This window comes from Egretta garzetta, unplaced genomic scaffold, assembly GCF_000687185.1.
Source record: "Egretta garzetta isolate BGI_Z169 unplaced genomic scaffold, ASM68718v1 scaffold23, whole genome shotgun sequence".
NCBI classification, from domain to species: Eukaryota; Metazoa; Chordata; class Aves; order Pelecaniformes; family Ardeidae; genus Egretta; species Egretta garzetta.
The window spans coordinates 2,649,778-2,667,338 of NW_009259237.1; the positions used below are offsets into that span (position 1 = coordinate 2,649,778).

Consider the following 17,561-nt stretch of genomic DNA (forward strand, 5'->3'; position numbering starts at 1 on the left):
GCTTGTTCAGTCTGGAGAAGAGAAGGCTGCGGGGAGACCTGATTGCGGCCTTCCAGTACCTAAAGGGAGCCTATAGGAAAGATGGGGAACGTCTTTTTAGTAGGGCCAGCTGTGTTAGAACAAGGGGAAATGGTTTTAAACTAGAACAGGGTAGGTTCAGGCTAGAGGTAAGGAAGAAATTTTTTACAATGAGGGTGGTAAAACACTGGAACAGGTTGCCCAGAGAGGTAGTGGAGGCCCCATCCCTGGGAACATTCAATGATTCTATGATTCTAAGTGAACTTAGTGCTGCCAAGGGTGGGTAGGCTAAACTGCACGTTAAATACAAAATGCTTTTGATTAAAGTTTTATTTCTTTAATCTTTTAATTTAATTTAAAAAGCCACACTGTCTCTAAAAAAAACTACAAGCTTAAAGAACCTGGAGTGATAGAGTGTAATGATGACATAGTTTGGCCTCACACCCCCCTTTATAATGCGACTAAAGCACATACTCCTGCGTAAACATGCTGTATATTACCTCTCTTAGCTTCCTTGCCATGTTTGATTTCTCTTTGCAAAGAATGATCTGTGTAGGGTTTGGTTTTCTTCCTGCCTGCTGCGTCCAGTCATGGTGGCGGGTAAGAAGATGTGAACATGCTCCCCAGGTGGAGGGCAGCAGTTTCCCCGGCAGCTGACAGAAAGAAAAGGGGATTTGAAAAGAGCTGAGGCTTGCTGCTTCAAAAGCTGTTGAAGCGATGCATACTGTGGTTCTGTTGCTCGGCACCGCCTTACAGAAATGGTGGTTACCTTGGGTGTGCTTTTGACTGCAGGGAGTTGGGCCAGATCGGGTTTGCCCCCAGTGGGACCTGTTCTGAAGATTACGGATATGTTTGCACATCTGCTGATACTTTAAATTAGATGAGCAAACTACCTGTGAGCAAAGTTTCTATTTATCTCTGCTCTCATCTTTGCTTTGTTTTATATTCAGTTAATATATAGATTACATTAACATTACACTTCTTAATCTAATCCTTTGTTACCTTAAGTTGGTCTTTCAATTAGTGTATGTTGTTTTGGATAATGAATTTTGTTGATAAGCATGGTTTTTCTGGCTGTTGAGGAAATACAAAGCTGACGGTGCTGGCTTACCCTTAGTGGTGAAGATGTTGGCTGATTTTAAAAGTGCGCTTTGTTTGCTTTGTTTTGTTTTTTTAATTGGATAAAGAGGGTTCAGTCTGGCAGCATAAGAATTCCATATTGGTTGGATCTCACTGATGGAAAGCGTTCAACTTAAGTAGCCTCATCGAATCCTGCTCTTTCCAATGCCTTGTTCCCTGCCTCCTGTATATGTGCATGGATGGATGTGCATGCACACAAACAGGTACACACACCTATTCCCATATGTTGAAGTCTCTCTGCTGGTTTTCGTCTGTCTTCCTAGTCCACAAGAATTGACAAAAATCCCAGGACAGTTCACATTGGACTGGAACAAAAATAAATGCAACAGAAAGGATTGTCCAGAAAGATTTGAGGGAAGTATAAAAAATAAGAGGCAAGTTATCTTCTGCAATGCATATTTGCACAGTTCCAGGTGAAATTAGTGAGAAATTGGCACACTTCCCAAAGCTATTGCAACCCAGAGACTCAAGAACTGTGTAAGAAATAGCAAGTAGCTTTGAATTCTCTTGCATTGAAAATCTTATTTTACCTATCACCTCATTTGTGACCCTTTTTTTGTTAAAGAAGAATTGCCTTACTCTGACAAACCTGTTTCCCAAACAGGATGAACTTACATGATGTACGATCTGTGGTGGAAAAGTTGGCTTCACAAGCTTTATGAGTGTCCACGCTGGAGGTGAATTAAGTGAAAGCAGTGCAGAGGAGCTTTGCAGCTGAATGCTGATGACGCCATTCATCCAGGAGACGTGAAACGAATCAAAGGTGGAAAGGCAAAGACCCGTTATGTAGAGGGTGTTTTGCCAGTTGAAGATTGGGAGTGGAGCAGGCTGGGCTTGTAGGCCCAGCTATGAAGAAGGCCTTGAGCCTAATCTGCTTAGGGCCAGTCATCCACACTGGGGGACGTTATGCTTCTACAGACTACAGAATTTGTTAGGATTTTTTTCAGCCATCAGGCAAAACCTATCTGTTGGATTGCCAGACTGTTTCCACTCTAGGAAGCTATGTTACAGAAAAAGTGAGGTCGTGGCCCTCTCCCACTCTTTTGAGGGAAGTACATACCCCATAAGGTGTTGGTATATAGCCCTTGCTTTCTGACCTCCACTGAGGCTGTTCATACAGAAGAAGCTATAATCCGACTCTCAACTTTGATCTCCCCTTTAATTTTGAAAAATGCAGGAGGGCTATTTTTATTCAAGAAGGGATAAAGAACTAATTTGGAGGCTGGAAGCCAGTCCCTGCTGGAAAGCATATATAGTGTCAATTATGGTACAAATGTGCTAGCCCTCATTAAAATGTCTGCAAGAATTTACAATTTTGATTTTTTTTTTCTTTTTTAGTTGTTACTTCCTAGTTATTTTTAATCTGCAATCCTGGTTTTTTGTGAGGTTTTTGTTGGTTTGGGTTTTTTTTTTTATATGAATTTAAGTGTTGACAGCTCTGGAACCTCTTCAGAGCATCACTATGTTCTCTGCCTGTAGGATTAACAGCAGATTAACTATGATTGGACCTTTTGTTGTTGTTCACAGGTGGTGTTGGGTCATTTTCGGATCATCTGTTCTCAGGATCAGGTAATGGTTAGCTGCCTTACACTAAGGATTGTATTTACACTCCCTAAATACAGCTCTGAAAGGGCTTTATGCAGTGCATGTCCAAAAGGGAATTTAGCTGCACTCCCTACTCAGGGACCTTTGTACTGTTCTCTTCCGCATACAGCCAGAATAGCGTCCAAACAGGGGTGAAAAATGGCTCCTCAAAGCCAGATTGCTTTGTTTTGTACCTTGTTTTATAATATAGCATTCATCACTTGCGGAGCAGAAGGTGAGATGCAAAATCTGTTATTCTTGCTATTGGGGAAGCAACTGCACTAACAAGTTGCAGTGTAGTGAGTTTCAACAGTAGTACATCTCTTACGCTTTTGTTAGCAATCTGCAAAAGTATCCAGAAAAGCTTGATGCAAAAATTACTGATTTTGTGAGATTAAACCATTTCTGAGATGATTGTATGAAAATAAAACTTTCTGTTTTTCTTAAAAGGTAGAAAGCAAAAACATTTCTGAATTATCTAAACAAAATATTTTTAAGGTCTTGTTGGATGGTAAATTTAGAAAATGATAATGATTTTGACAGTTGCTGTTTGCTCTGAAATTTGTTTTCAAGCTTTATGCTCCTGCACAGCGAGTAAACTATGTCTTACCTAGCTCCAGTTGTCACTGGCAGAGCCAGCTATGGGAGCGTTTGGCAGGGGGTGTCTGTCATTGCGTGAAAGCGAAATGAAAACTGAACAAAATTAAAAGGAAAAAACTGAAATCTAAATTAAACAGTCAGTAAAAAATGCTTCATTGAAAAGTCTGTCTGATAATTATGAAGATGCAATTTAATTATTTTTTTTTTTAATCTTATGTGTTACTTAGGACAGACTGGTGCTGAGCCAGAGGTGACTATTGCACTTGGGCGGCTCAAAGGGAGACAAGCAAATGTGAAGGGGACAGACAGACTGGTAAACGTTTTCCTTGGGATTCCTTTTGCAAAAGCACCCGTCGGATCCTTGAGGTTTTCCCCGCCTGAACCACCTGAGCCCTGGAATGATCTGAGAGATGCAACTTCCTACCCACCACTGTGAGAGCTGTTAAAATCATTGGTATTTAGGACCTGCTCATGTTTGTCAGTGTTGTCATGTTTATTATGGTACAGAGGTCTGATTTTTCATAAGGAGCTTGTATTGACTGGTAGCGAATATGCTGCCGGTACTGAAATATTTTGTAAAAACTGTGGGACTAGGAACCACAAAGAATTCCTGGGAAATTCCTGTCTTTGGAAATCACATTTTCTCATTATACTGTGCTGAAATAATTCAGCTTTTTAAGTACAAGTATAGGGTTGTGCTTTTACAGGTTGCACCTCTATGTGTGCAATTCAGCCTGTAGGGCAAAAGAAAGTGTGTTCTATCATTGTTACATTGTTGCTATTGCAGTATTATTACTAATAGTCACGCTTCCTTTCTTTTGTGAAGATGTCCTCAGGATCTGTCCATGTTGAAAACAGCTGAAAAAAATTTTAAAGAAAAACACATTCCATTCCGAACTTCTGAGGACTGTTTGTATCTAAATGTTTACAGCCCTGCTGGTTCGAACAAGAAGGACAAGTTACCTGTACATAAAGCCATTGTACAAACTTGTGTCTTACAAAGTTTGTAGCTAATTATAGCTCCTAAGTCACTTAATTGCTTTTGAAAATGTGATGATGCATTAGCAAAAATAATATTATTATGTAAAATTCGAAGACCACCAACCTAAAATTCAGGTCCCATTCAGCTTCTGTGATTTGGAGGTTTTAGTTCTCTGATGCTGTCTTCCTTTTTCAAATCAAATCTACCAAGCAATGTATAAAAGTGTGTCTCACCCTTTTTTCTCTAAGGTAATGGTGTGGATCCATGGAGGCAATTTTATATTTGGTGGTGCTTCTAGATATGATGGTTCTGCACTATCAGCCTACGAGAGCATTGTGGTAGTAATAATACAGTACAGACTTGGACTCCTTGGATTCCTCAAGTAAGATGACCTATTTCACTTTTTACAAAATGCTTCCTGTCATGTTTAAAGCATGGGTAGTTTTGTTTTCTAAATCACCTGAACTTCTATACCAACTTCCCACTGTTGCAGTGATTTAAATGTACATAGTTCACTGACATCAGGACTTAAGAACATTAAAAAATGTCCGTAAATTCCACTTGCATTGTAATTTGATTGTAGCCTTCTATCAAATCATAGCTGGGCTTATTTGGTTCTGGGTCAGATGTTTGTTCTTGCCTTTACTTCCATCGTAAAGCAAAAGCTATCGTGTAAAGGCCAGGAATCCATCTGCGCATGTGAACAACCAGCAGAGGCAAGTAAGTCAGCGGGGCTTAAATCTGACTATGAAGGGCTTTAGGTCAGTAGGCTATGCAGATCTTTCCTTGGCCAAATATGACACTTTGCACAAAATGTAAGTTGGTGAGATTTATTTTATTCTGATATTAGAACAGCTATTACTCTTCCTGAGAAGTTGGCTTATACCCCTTTTCTTTCAGTACCGGTGATGAACATGCTCGTGGGAACTGGGCATTTTTGGATCAAGTAGCAGCTCTTCGGTGGATCCAAGAAAATATTGAACACTTTGGTGGAGATCCAGGATCTGTCACACTCTTTGGTGTATCTGCAGGATCTTGCTCTGTTTTTGCACATGTAGGCATACAGTAGATGTACTAAAAAGTAAAGTCTTAAAAAAAAATCTTCAAAAACTCAGTGTAACATTTCATGCTTAGTATGATTTTTTGAAGTAAGATTAATGTCACATTTTGCTATGTCTGGACACTTCCCCTGTGAGCACATAAAAATGTGTAATTCCCCACTGAATCCAGCAGTCTAGTGAAGCATAAAGTTGTGGGATAAGGACCTTAATGTAGAATACTTTCTGTTCTTCCCTTCTCGGCAGGTTTTATCTCCTTTGTCTAAGGGTCTCTTTCATAAAGCAATATCACAGAGTGGAATTCTACTCCCCCCTGATAAAGATTTACTTCTTTCAACAGATCTTAAGGTAGGCTCACTTTTTGCATTTTAAAGCCTTTATAACCTAAAATAGGGTATTTCTTACATCTGATAATTTCATTAAAAGAGAAAAGGGGAAAATCTGATTGCATATATGGAACAACATTGATCAAATTTATTCTCATGGCATACTTATAAATGTATAGATTAGCATTAGGTAAATTCTCATTCAAATAGTCTATTTTCATTCTTACTGTGCTCATTTGGGTTGGAAATAGATTGTATAGTTATGTGATTATAATATCTGTGGGTCAAGTTACATATTTTCAGTTATGTACATGCCAAGCTAGGCATTTTCATGCACACTGTAACTTATACAGTAACTATGAAATTTATTATGGAAAGTTTAATTAAAATTCAGAAGAGGCATTCAGGTTTTATTCAGTTACGATCTTCTATGGAGGGCCCTTATTTGAAGTAAATTAATGAAAAAAAAAAAACTACCTTTAAAATTAAATTCCTCTCTCTATTCCTTTCATTTCTCCTCCTGAAACAGCAGGTAGTAAGAATGTACATCTCTCATAAGCTGATTTTCTGAATTTTCTTGCCTTATTTGATTTATGTTGCAACCTCATATTATCTCTACAGCAAGCTTTGTTGTAGAACAGTGAATGGAAATATAGCAAGAAAGATAAATATACCAAAATAATTTCACTTCATGATCAAACTGTAGTATTTCTGGTAAAATAAAATACTCAAAGACCCATCAAGCTCACCTAAACCAGCCCTTAAATAAAAACTATTAACAGTACTGCGTATAAGAATTTCCTGTTTTAAACCCCTGAAGGCCACTTCATAGCTAACAGTTCTTGTCTTTGTTAATAATTTTCAGAAAATTGCAAGTTTATTTAACTGTGAGATGAACAGTTCACTCTCACTGATAAACTGCTTAAGGAACCAGGAAGCAAAGGATATCGTCTTTAACAGTACGGTAGGTGAAACTTTACTTAGTAACAGGTTTTTTTAATGGCACGCTTGCAAAACTTTAGCTCGGCCTCTGACTAGAGTTCATTGTTGGCCTGTTCCAAAGTTGATTTTTCCTAATTTTGTCAGAATACCCCCTAAATATTGAAATAATTTCATATAATTTCTCTTTAGAGTTTTCAGTGAAGTGTCACAGCACCTGTAAAGTTGTGAGCAAGACTCAAGCGTATATATGTTTTGATGTCAGTTAGAAGCAGCACAGGATCAGGAAACCATTACATTACTCCATACCATGACTCAACCAGGCTAGTATTTTATACTCTTGTGCAAAACTGTAAATGTATGCTACAGTGGCTGTAGATACTCAGAATTCTTAAAGCCCCTTTTTTGCACTTGGAACATTAAATGTGGGCATTTTATTATGTGATGAAGGAAAAGAGGAAAATACTATTAACAAGTAATTTGGTCTTTTTTTCTCTTCCTTCAGGGAATCCCATTTCTACCCTTAGTTTTGGATGGAGTATTTCTTCATAAGCCACCTGAAGAGATATTGGCTGGAAAAGAATTTAATGCAGTCCCGTTTATGATAGGAGTCACCAACAATGAATTTGGCTGGAATATTAGATCTGTAACTTAATGGCTATTCTTCTGGGTTTTTTTTGAATGTTTGTGTTAACAGATGCAGGCAACTCTGAGAAGTTAGTTGCTGGTAGGGCACCTTTTAAGTATGGCCAAAAGGCTTTGCATTGTTGGAAATATATACAAGGTAAACTTTGCTTGCATTATGATTCTGCAGTGGCCCAGAACCAGTTGGTCACAAAACAGTGAGACAGGCTTCATCCTGCAAGTTAAACTACATGGACGTCCTTGGAACATCAATTTTATACAGTATTTTCTTATCCTAAAATTTTAATCCCTCATCCAGTCAGAGAGGAAAAAGAATGCAACAGTCCAGGGCTTATTACTAAAAAAAACCAAACAATCCTTTCCCCCACAACACACAGATGTTACACACACAGTATTCAGGCTTGATACATAGAATGTTTAAAAATGTGGCATCAATCACCTTAACCAGCTTACCCCATACATCGTTGCGAACTCTGACTGCTGGTTTTATCATTGCCCCTGTGTTTCTTGTTACCATGCAGAAAGATCTGTCACTTGAAAATCTCAGCTGGGGACAGAGTATGGGGATAATGTGGGTGTCCCACCCATTCTCAGTGCATAAATTCTTTCTCGATACCCATGTATTCCATGGGTAACTCCAAAAAGTGAGCAGTTACTATACAGTGCACAAAACTGCAGGAGGTGGATTTGTGTCCTCTCTCTTCTTTGTCCTCTTCATTTGCAAAGTATTCATGTTCATCTATGTAGTACAAAGCATTTGTTCTAATTCCGCGTAGTAACTTGTGTGTCTCAGGGAGCGTGCTGGTACTGACTCCAAGAAGACAAATGTAGAGTGAAATCTGTTCTAATTCATTTTGCAGACGGAAGAGTCATTTTATGCCATGCTCTAAAGGAGGAGGAGCATTACCTTACCTTTACTTCAAAGGGTTCAAACAACTGGACTAGAGACAGAGAGGCTGTCAGTGACTTTTAAGATCTGCCCTACCATAGGGAAGATAAGCCTTTGAGACAGAAGAAGCTTTTCGCTTCAATTTTTCCCTAATGTTTCCTAGTCTTAAAATTTTCTTAACAATATGTGCAGATTTAAGGATAAACTACTTGGTATGAGTGGTTTATGTAGAAACCTTCACCAAGGAAAACATTTACTACAGTAAATACAAGCTTTTCAAGGCAGCTGCTGCATCGTACTGCATTTTTGCATATGATATGATGCCTCAAGAATAAACACCAGTATTAAGAATAAAGTTAAGTAGTTCTAATGTTTAAAAATACTGGAGAAGTTGAATGGTGCAAATAACATTCTTTTTTTTCTGTGCAGACATCAAAAATACCAGGTTTGAGGGAAATAGGAGATAAAAAATCAATTACTTCAACTTTAGAGTTTTTACTACCAATGATGGTAAGAACTGTTGCACTAATTTAGTTTGAGAAGTGAAATTTCTTTTTAATGCATGGAACAGATTCGCGAATTTTGGTGTTCTCTAATTTCTTGCTTGAGTCATAGTGTTACTAAGACTTGAGGTCATTTTATGGTTTGGGGAGAGTCCCAGCAAAGCTGACAGGACTATGCTGTATGTGAGTTACACAGATTTAGGATTGAGTCAGGCCTGGGATTTGGGGAAATACCTTTTTCCTTCTAGACCTCTGAACCAACATTTTTATCTTATGTATTTGTATTTAGGATTGCTATAGTAGTGTTCCTAATCTTATGGTATCTGATGGCTAATCTCATGGTTGATGGGTTTCAAGGCAGGATTTTTCAATATGTTTACATTAAATTAAAAGTAACTTTTAAAGTAGTTACTTTGCATTCCTAGTTTTTAAATATATCTTTCAAGCAGCAAATTCTAACACTGAAAACGTAAGCTGTGTGCCCTGTAGTTTAATAGTAAATAATCTTTCAAGGACTCAGAGAATTTACTTTTGTTATTACCATCTCTTTTCTCCTGAAGAAAACAGAAGCCAAAGGTATTATCAGGAGAAGTTGCTGGATATTCATTGACTCCTATAGAGTTTTAACCCATCTGTTGCAAATTTGACCTGAGGTGGTTTGTTTGGTTTGGTTTTTGGTGTTGGGATTTTTTTTTCCCCCAACAAAAGCCTGAATAGGTTTTATTTGCCATCATGGTTTCCCATCAACATGGGTGCTACCCTGGACCTTTGTGCCTTTGTGGAATCTCTGAGGTTTAAAAGATGACATTTTTAGTTGCTAATTCAGAGAAATAATTTTTCTTTTTGTTTCTTATTTCCCATTTTTCTCTTAGGATCTAACACCAGAGTTTCTGCCTGTGATAGTGGATGAATATCTAGGAAACACAGATGATCCTGCTGAGCTACGGGACCAATTTCTGGACTTGCTAGGGGATGCAGGAATTGTCATGCCATCCATTAAAGCATTGAATTATCACAAGGGTGAGCTAATGAACATCAGTAGGATATTCAAACCTCTTACTACATGCTGGATCAAATGACACAAATCCTGTTGTGTAATAGGCAGCCCTTGAGATTCCCACTGGGAATTTGATGGGGGTGCAGAGTGATAGAGGTCTGCAGGACTGTGTGAAGCAAGTGTATGTACTCCTATATCTTTCTGCTAGTGTCTTGCACTTGTGCTCATAGTTGCAATATATTGAGAGCAGAGCATGATAACACAGGTAAATATTTGCTAAGTGAAGTACACAGGCTTAAAAATTTAAAAATATTAAAGCAACCTGGAATTTGTCCTTTGGCCCACTGCTGCTTGGGAAGTCAGCAGCTCTGTAGTCTGGAGATTTTCTGGTATTTAAGTGTAGACAAGCCATGCCAAAATACCCAGAACTGGAAAAGAATTTGTTATTTTTTTTCTGTAAGTTTTCTTGTGGCGAATCTTTCATTTTTTTATGTAAGTGCTGTGAGTTCTTAACTTTGAATTAAAAATAAAAATATATATTTAAAAGTAACATTATATTAAAAATGCCAGCATAAAGCTTTGGGCATATTTAATATTTTAAGCAGCTGATGTCAACCATAATTTATGCAGCCCTTCTTTAACTCTCTAAATGTTACATCTGCTAGAGTCTGGAGCTCCTGCCTACTTCTTTGAATATCAGCATCGGCCCACTTCATACTGGGATAGTAAACCAGAGTATGTGAAAGCTGATCATGGAGATGAAGTTGGCTTTGTCTTTGGAGGACCATATCTGGCCGGTGATACTCAGCTACGTAGTAAGGAATAGAACATTCAATATTCACTTATAAATTGCTCTCGTAACACTGGCTTTATACTATTCAGTAATGCTACTTCCATTTTCACCAGACTAAAGTGCATATATCAACAGTGAGACCAAAGCATAACCCTTTCTCCTGTTAGAATTTGTTTAACACTAATTTACTGTCTCCTCCATTCTTCATCATGCACAGGTTGCTGTTTCTGAAGCACAGTAAATTACACGTTGTGAACAATTTAGCAAATAGGGCATTTGCTAGAAAAAAATCACTGTCATTATACTAGTACTGTTCTTGAATTTGCCAAATAGCTTTGACTGAAAAATAAATTGAAGGAAAGGTCAATTAAACTTACGGGGGATTAGCAGAGTGCTTGGGAAGCAGGAAATCTAGGCTCTCTCTTCCTGAGGAATTTAAGCTCATGTCTTCTGCTTTCCAGGAAATCCTTTGGGCTGTCAGGCTCCAGAGAATGGGGGACTTGGTCTCTTTTGTGGATAGTGGTCCAGCTGTGTTGATTAGAGCAAGGCTTGAAATTCCAGTGTTTAATTTTCTGTGTAAAGATCTAATGGTTAGGTTAAAGACTATTTTCTTCTATGACTCAATATTTAAGCATTTTATTCAAAATGGAACTGGTCCATTGAGGAAGGATTAAGGGTGTACTCCCAAAATTGCCTTTGCCTTGTAAATTTGGGGATTCTCATAGGATTCTGGAAGTTCTGGTTCCTGCAGGCAGAATCCCACATTGTTTCAGTCCAAATGAATGTGCCAATCATTGAGCAGTTAGGTACAAGATGCCATGTCCTCAGGAATATTATGAATCCAGCAATTTGCTTTAATTGCATACGCCTAAAACAATAGTACTCAGGATGGAGTATTTTCTTTCCCGTGAAACAAATTAGGAACAGTTCTTATTTTGACAAAGAAACACAGAAATTCTACTTATTTTAAGTGAATTCACCATTTTTTATGCTTTTATTCTTGCCATTTGTACAGTAGTTCGTAGTCTGTTTCAAAGCCTGCATAAATGAAAGTATTTCCTTTTACTCCATTGACCTTTGGAACAATTCAGCTATGTTGTTAAAGCATTTGTTAATCTGTTACTAGAGCCTAAGCAAAATATAAGATTTTGCTCATATTTTATATATATTTTTTTTTACTTGTTATCCTACACTAGAAAACACTATACAGTTCTTTTTCTGTTTGCCTGAATTTACTGAGAGCATTAAAATAGCAAATATTTTTCTTGATGTATTGAGATGCATTTGTAATTAATAACACACTGTAACTAAAATTATTTTCACCTATATTTCACCTTATTTCCTTGTACCCTGATTTGTAGAATAAGGATAATTATGCTAATCTCATTCATAAAGTCTGCTGAAATCTTCTATTGATGATTGCTGTATTGCTGACATATTGCAGGTACAGTGCCTCGGTTGTGATCACTAAGTTGTTACAACATATTCACAGATTGAAATGCTGCTTCTGTAGTAGCAATGTTTTGATTTTTGCTACACATAATAATTACTTTGTATTTTTTCTCTCAGGTGAAGTTACAGAGGAGGAAAAGAACCTTAGTAGAACTCTAATGAAGTACTGGGCTAACTTTGCTCGAAATGGGTAAGACTCATGAGATTCATTACACATATTACTGGTTTGTACTGACTCCAAAGTGAATTAGCTGTTTTGTTGATTCAGTCTTAACTGCTGTGATTGAATTCGCTCCCCACAACTGAAAAGGGCGTTCACTCTTTCTTTCTTGTTGTTTACAGAAATCCTAATGGGGAAGGTTTGGTTGACTGGCCATCTTATAACCTAAATGAAGAATACTTACAGATAAATCTAAAACAAAAGAAAGCCAGAAAGTTGAAAGAAAAGAAGGTAGACTTCTGGAGAAAGCTGATGTTGGAAAAGAGAAATAACAAAAGAACAGAAAACAAAAAGGTTAATTCAGAGTTATAATTTACAGTCTAAACATGCACACAGTAGGCAAACTATTAGGATGTAAAAAAAAATTACTTAAAATAATTTTGAGGATAAAATTGTGTTTCCCTTCTTTTCACCGTTTCTTCACAGTTGTCATACTTGCAATTATTCACTGTAAGAATTCCAACTGATCTATTTCCCCTTTGTGATCCCCTTCTTCCCGGCTTCATGTGCATAACAGAAGCCTCACTTACAAAACATAGGTACCAGATTTCCCCACAGATCAGGTTTTTCTGTCGCTTCCCCATGACTGAAGACAGAATGTAGCAGCAACATTGTTTTAATAAAGTGAAATCAATAAAGACTGGATCTGCAAGTAAAACTGTCTTTTGATGTCAAGTGTATCAGCAATAGTACAGAAGTTTTGGTCTGATTTAGATACAGAAATGTCCTCTGTGGGGGAAAAAAAATGAACTAAAAACGTTCTGCTTTATAAGTCAGTTTTACAACAGAGGTAATATATTTCTGACTCTTGTGACACATAATTGGTAACAGTAGTCCTGGAAGTAAGATGTCTGTCAAATATTAGAAAAGGGAGAAATAGTCTCCACTATCCACAGGTTCTTTTCTTTTAAATTTAGCAATAACTCCTTTAAAAGGATCAACATAGGTAACGTTAGTCTCACGCTTTCTGTCTTTTCCATGGTGCCTTGCATTCTGCTCCAGGCTGTTCTCTGTGCCATCAGTCAGTTCCAGATTCTCTGTTTGCACTGGGTCACAGGCCTTCATTACTAGCACTGGAGAGGGGTTCATTTACCAGCACTATTCCAGTGCCCTTGCCAGCTGATATGCACTTGGACTGCCAAGAACAAGTCTTGAACATCTCATTTAGGTGTTGTCAAGAACTTCTTTCTCTGCTATGTCTTGTTTGTTTCCTGTATCTGGCTCCTAGGCTGCTCCAGCTATCCCAGCCTTATTCCTGACCTTCCAGCAGTGTTATGCAGCTCCATAGATCCTATGGGGCACTAGGCATCTGTTCCCTGCTTCTTTCATCTTGCCTCTGTATCTCTGGAAGAATTTAAGATTGTTCATAGCTAATAATGTCCTACAGCAACTAACTGCCCATCCCTGTTTTCTGAATGACTTTGTTGGAAGAAATAGGGTGGGATTTCCTACCTCTTTCTGCCAAGATTCTGTTGCCAGTCAGAACTCAGGAGACAGGGTTAGACTGTTAGCACAACTGCTGTTTTGGTAAGTGGGAATTCCTGCTAACCATCTGTCCCTTCTCCTTTGTTTTAGCTACCATGTTTTGTGAGGTGAATATAATCTCAAAATAGTTTTGATAGATTTTCATTGTACATGCAATTCCCCTGAGGTCCTGTACCACTCCCTTTAAAAGGAGATAAACCGGCAGCATTGTATGTATATGCACAGAATATATGCTTATGTTGTAAGTGTACTCAGAGAACTGCAGTGGAACTGACTTATGCACAGGCACGGTGCTAAAAATAAATCACAGTGGAAAATATCAAAAGATTTTACTCAAAAGATTATCTACTTAGGGGTGAGTGCTCTGATACTCTGTCCGATCCCGGAGATGTCCTGATGTGAGGTTACCACATGCTAAAGAGAGTGTTAACGGTGTCCAAGCACTAGCTTCATAGGCTCTAGCTCTAAGTTTTATACACTCCAGCTTCACTGAATACTCACCAGGGGCTGAGTTAAAAAAAAAACCTGCCCCCTTTTTTTTAAATGCAGATTTCTAAACATTTTTATCACACATACTTGAGGTAAAATGTAATTGTGAGCTCTTATGCAATTATGGGCCTATAAATGTGAAATTTGTCTCTATTTTTCAGCTATTGAAATCAAGAAAGGTAGCAGTGCATTAAAGTATAAAGAGGCAAATGTCATCATATGGCAGGATTTTTTTTGATTGATCCCTCACTTATGCATTATTCACTGATTGAGGGTAAGCTGCAAAATTAAATGCCAAACTGGATTCAAGAATTCTACTTGCCAGGTATGTAGCACTGTCTCCAGATTCCACAAATATAATCTATGTCACTAGAGTAAGAGTTTCCACATTTACAGAGCATATAGGTCATGCTTGTAGATCCACACAAAGTATCTACAGGCAAGGCTGTAGGGATCTAAAATCCCATTTGTTTATTATCTTATTGTAAGTAAGATCGGCAGAGTTTGCAGAAACCGGTTTGCACTGGTAACGTTTTCAGAATGGCTGTTTCTCTGGGACTGTGGATGGGATATGGGCCGAGATGTTTTGTAGAATGGGTACTTGAGAGAGAAGTAGTGAGTAGAATAAAGATTGACAAGTAAGGCTTGGAACATAGAATAGTAAATGAACGGGAAAAATAAAGGGAAAGCAAATGGGAAAGGATAGGGTTTAGTAAAATCAGTAAAGATCAGGAGATAGAAAATAAGTTGTTTATGGACATAAATAAAGTTTGTTACAGCAAAAGGAGAGAGCAGCAAGCAGAGTACACAGCATTTAGCTTTGTAGCAAAGGACGACTCCTGTAGTTTGTGGGTCACAAGTGAGTCAAGGCATGCATGACCATCGGGATGGAAGCCGAGTCACAAGCAGGGATTCCTGTAGTTCTACCCTGCATGGAAACAGTTTTCCCGTGCCAGGAACCAAAGCAGTCCAAGGTAAGAGGAGACAGAGAATTTGCATCAGTATTCAAGCAGGCAAACAGGAGTACAGAGTTTACTCCTAAACGGTACTTCTGCCCTTGGCTTCTAGGAAACCTTTATCACACGGAAAAAGGTAGAAGACAGCTTATGCTCAACTCCATCACTTGTTCCCCAGGCACCTGTTTGTATTCACTGCATTTGACATCTATCAATACAGTATAGACTGCATGTTCCTAACAATGCAGACTAATCCCAGGCCAGTTCTATTGACCTTTAGTGTCATGAACTTCACTCTTGAGAAACAAGAAAAAAGTCTTCCAGAGAACATCTAAACAGCTATCAGAATTCTGCAATGAAGTTACTGTCAACATTGTTTTCTTAGAAACTCAAATGTGCAGGGTTATCCCATTTGCCAACGCATACTGTGCACTAACCATACACTCAGCTGCTATGCACACTAGTGTAGCATGGGCATTTTTAACGGTGTAGCTGCCGCAGCACAGAGCTCAGTACAGAGGGCAGGAGTCTCCTGATTAGCATATTAATGATATTCAGTATGCACTGGATATGTACATCTGAAGCTACCTGCCAACAGTTTGCTCTCTAAGCAGTTCAGTTTGAAGTTGACTGGGATTTACCTACAAGGGCTGTAAATCACACCTGTGCAGATATACTTAGGAAGATTTGGAGTAAAGTACACAAGCACAGCCATAGTACACAGGACTACTAGGTGCATAATGTATGTGCTGAACTAGTTTAATGACTGTGGGTCTTTACGGACCACTTAGTTGAAAACAAAGGTGCAAGCCGTAAATTAATCTGTAGAAATGCTGTGTCGTGGTTTAACCCGGCTGGCAACTCAGCACCACGCAGCCGCTCGCTCACTCCCCCCTCCCTCAGTGGGATGGGGGAGAGAATTGGAAAGAAAATAAAAGGTTAGAGCCGAGGGCTGAGATAAAGACAGTTTAATAAGAGAAAATAATAATAATAGTAATAATGAGAATGATAACAGAATATACAGAATATACAAAACGAATGAGGCACAACACAATTGCTCACCACCCGCCGACCGATGCCCAGCCCGTCCCGAGCCGCGAGCAGTCCCCGAGCCGCGAGCAGTCTCTCCGCAACCGCCCGACCGCCCGAACTAACCCCCCCCCCGAGCATGACGTTCTATGGTATGGAATAGCCCTTTGGTCAGTTTGGGTTAGCTGTGCTAGCTGTGCTGTACTCCCAGCTTGTTATGCACCTGGGTGAGCAGGAGAAGCTCAAAAAGTCCTTGAGTAGTCTGAGCACTACTTGGCAACAACTGAAAACATCAGTGTGTTATCAACATTCTTCTGGTACTAAATCCAAAACACAGCACTATGCTAGCTTCTATGAAGAAAATTAGCTCTATCCCAGCCGAAACCAGGACATGCTGTCTCTGAGAACTGAGAAATCTCGTTATGTAAAATTGCAGAACAGCCTTTCCAGGGCAAGAGCTACTGAACCTTGCAAAAAAAAAGAAAAAAAGGTGGAGCCCAAAGCTTACATAAAACTAACACAACCTCTTAGTTAACATGGACAGAAAATCTTTTATTTCTATTCAGCTGTCTCTTCCCTCTTTTTCGTATCATGCTCCAATGACAGATATGAGTTTGCAGAAGTCCATAAATCCTCCTGATTTTTCAGAGGTGTTAAATGTATAGTTACCACCCAAATCCTTTAACATTGTTCCCATGCTACAAAAGCTGAGAAATAATCTCTTTAGTGTTGAAAAAACTCGTGTATTGTGTTAGATACCAAACAAATGTCCCCAAACACGCAGGACTGAGTGACACGTGGCGTATCCACCTTGCAGGAAAAGATAAGATTTTTCTAGTGTTGTTCTTGTCAAAAAAGTATCCTTTTGTAAGAATAAAAATCCCTCAAATTTTACTTTGCAAGAGCACGTTTTTTAGGAGTATTGTTTTGGATTTTACTCTTTTGGCTATATTGTGTGTTCCTCACGTTGAGCTATTAATACCAAAATAAAGTAAACAGATATAATAAAGTAAAAGTGTAGTTCCCTTCCTGGTCTCCTCACTGTGTAGCATGAGGAAATCCTAACTTCATTGTGAAAGATGGTAGTGTTACAGCAGCAGGACGGATCTCCAGGTGCAATGGAAGACTGTTTTCCAAGCATTTTAAAGCACACGGTTGATGGCTGAGGTTTCGTGAGTAAGACTTATGAGGAGCACTAGGGAGCCAGTATGAAACCCATGGGGCCACCTCTGCAAGGCAGGCTGTCCCCTTCTTCCCATGCTCAGCTGGGCTGCCCTGCGCTCCCCTCAGCGGGGCGGCTTACGGGCAGGGCAGTTCCTCTGGCTGCCCACAGCTAGGTTGGCTCACAGCTCGAGTGTTGCTTTTCCTAATCGGTGTTTGCCTTGCGTAACAGTGATACTTAACAGATTATATAAGGCAATGCACAGAGGCGGTAAATATGTGACTAGCTTACAAA

General features: G+C 38.8%; 2 protein-coding genes across 2 annotated transcripts in view; one reads left to right on the top strand and one right to left on the bottom strand.

Annotated features, from left to right (window-relative positions):
* Positions 1-1,896, bottom strand: part of CIAO2B (cytosolic iron-sulfur assembly component 2B) — a 4,913-nt gene extending 3,017 nt beyond the window's left edge. The window contains exons 1-2 of the mRNA XM_035891531.1: positions 1,774-1,896; positions 519-671 (exon numbers count right to left, since the gene is read on the bottom strand). Of these exons, the coding sequence (XP_035747424.1) occupies positions 519-671; positions 1,774-1,896 (276 nt within the window). The remainder of the gene's footprint in view (positions 1-518; positions 672-1,773) is intronic.
* A 1,005-nt stretch (positions 1,897-2,901) lies between these two features.
* LOC104123641 (fatty acyl-CoA hydrolase precursor, medium chain) lies at positions 2,902-12,458 on the top strand. The gene is made up of 13 exons (XM_009635914.2): positions 2,902-2,977; positions 3,570-3,774; positions 4,169-4,307; positions 4,573-4,706; positions 5,225-5,378; positions 5,629-5,730; positions 6,574-6,672; positions 7,153-7,293; positions 8,611-8,691; positions 9,557-9,704; positions 10,347-10,496; positions 12,044-12,116; positions 12,269-12,458. The coding sequence occupies exons 1-13, from the start codon at positions 2,902-2,904 to the stop codon at positions 12,456-12,458; spliced, it is 1,692 nt and encodes a 563-aa protein (XP_009634209.1).
* Positions 12,459-17,561: the final 5,103 nt, after the last annotated feature.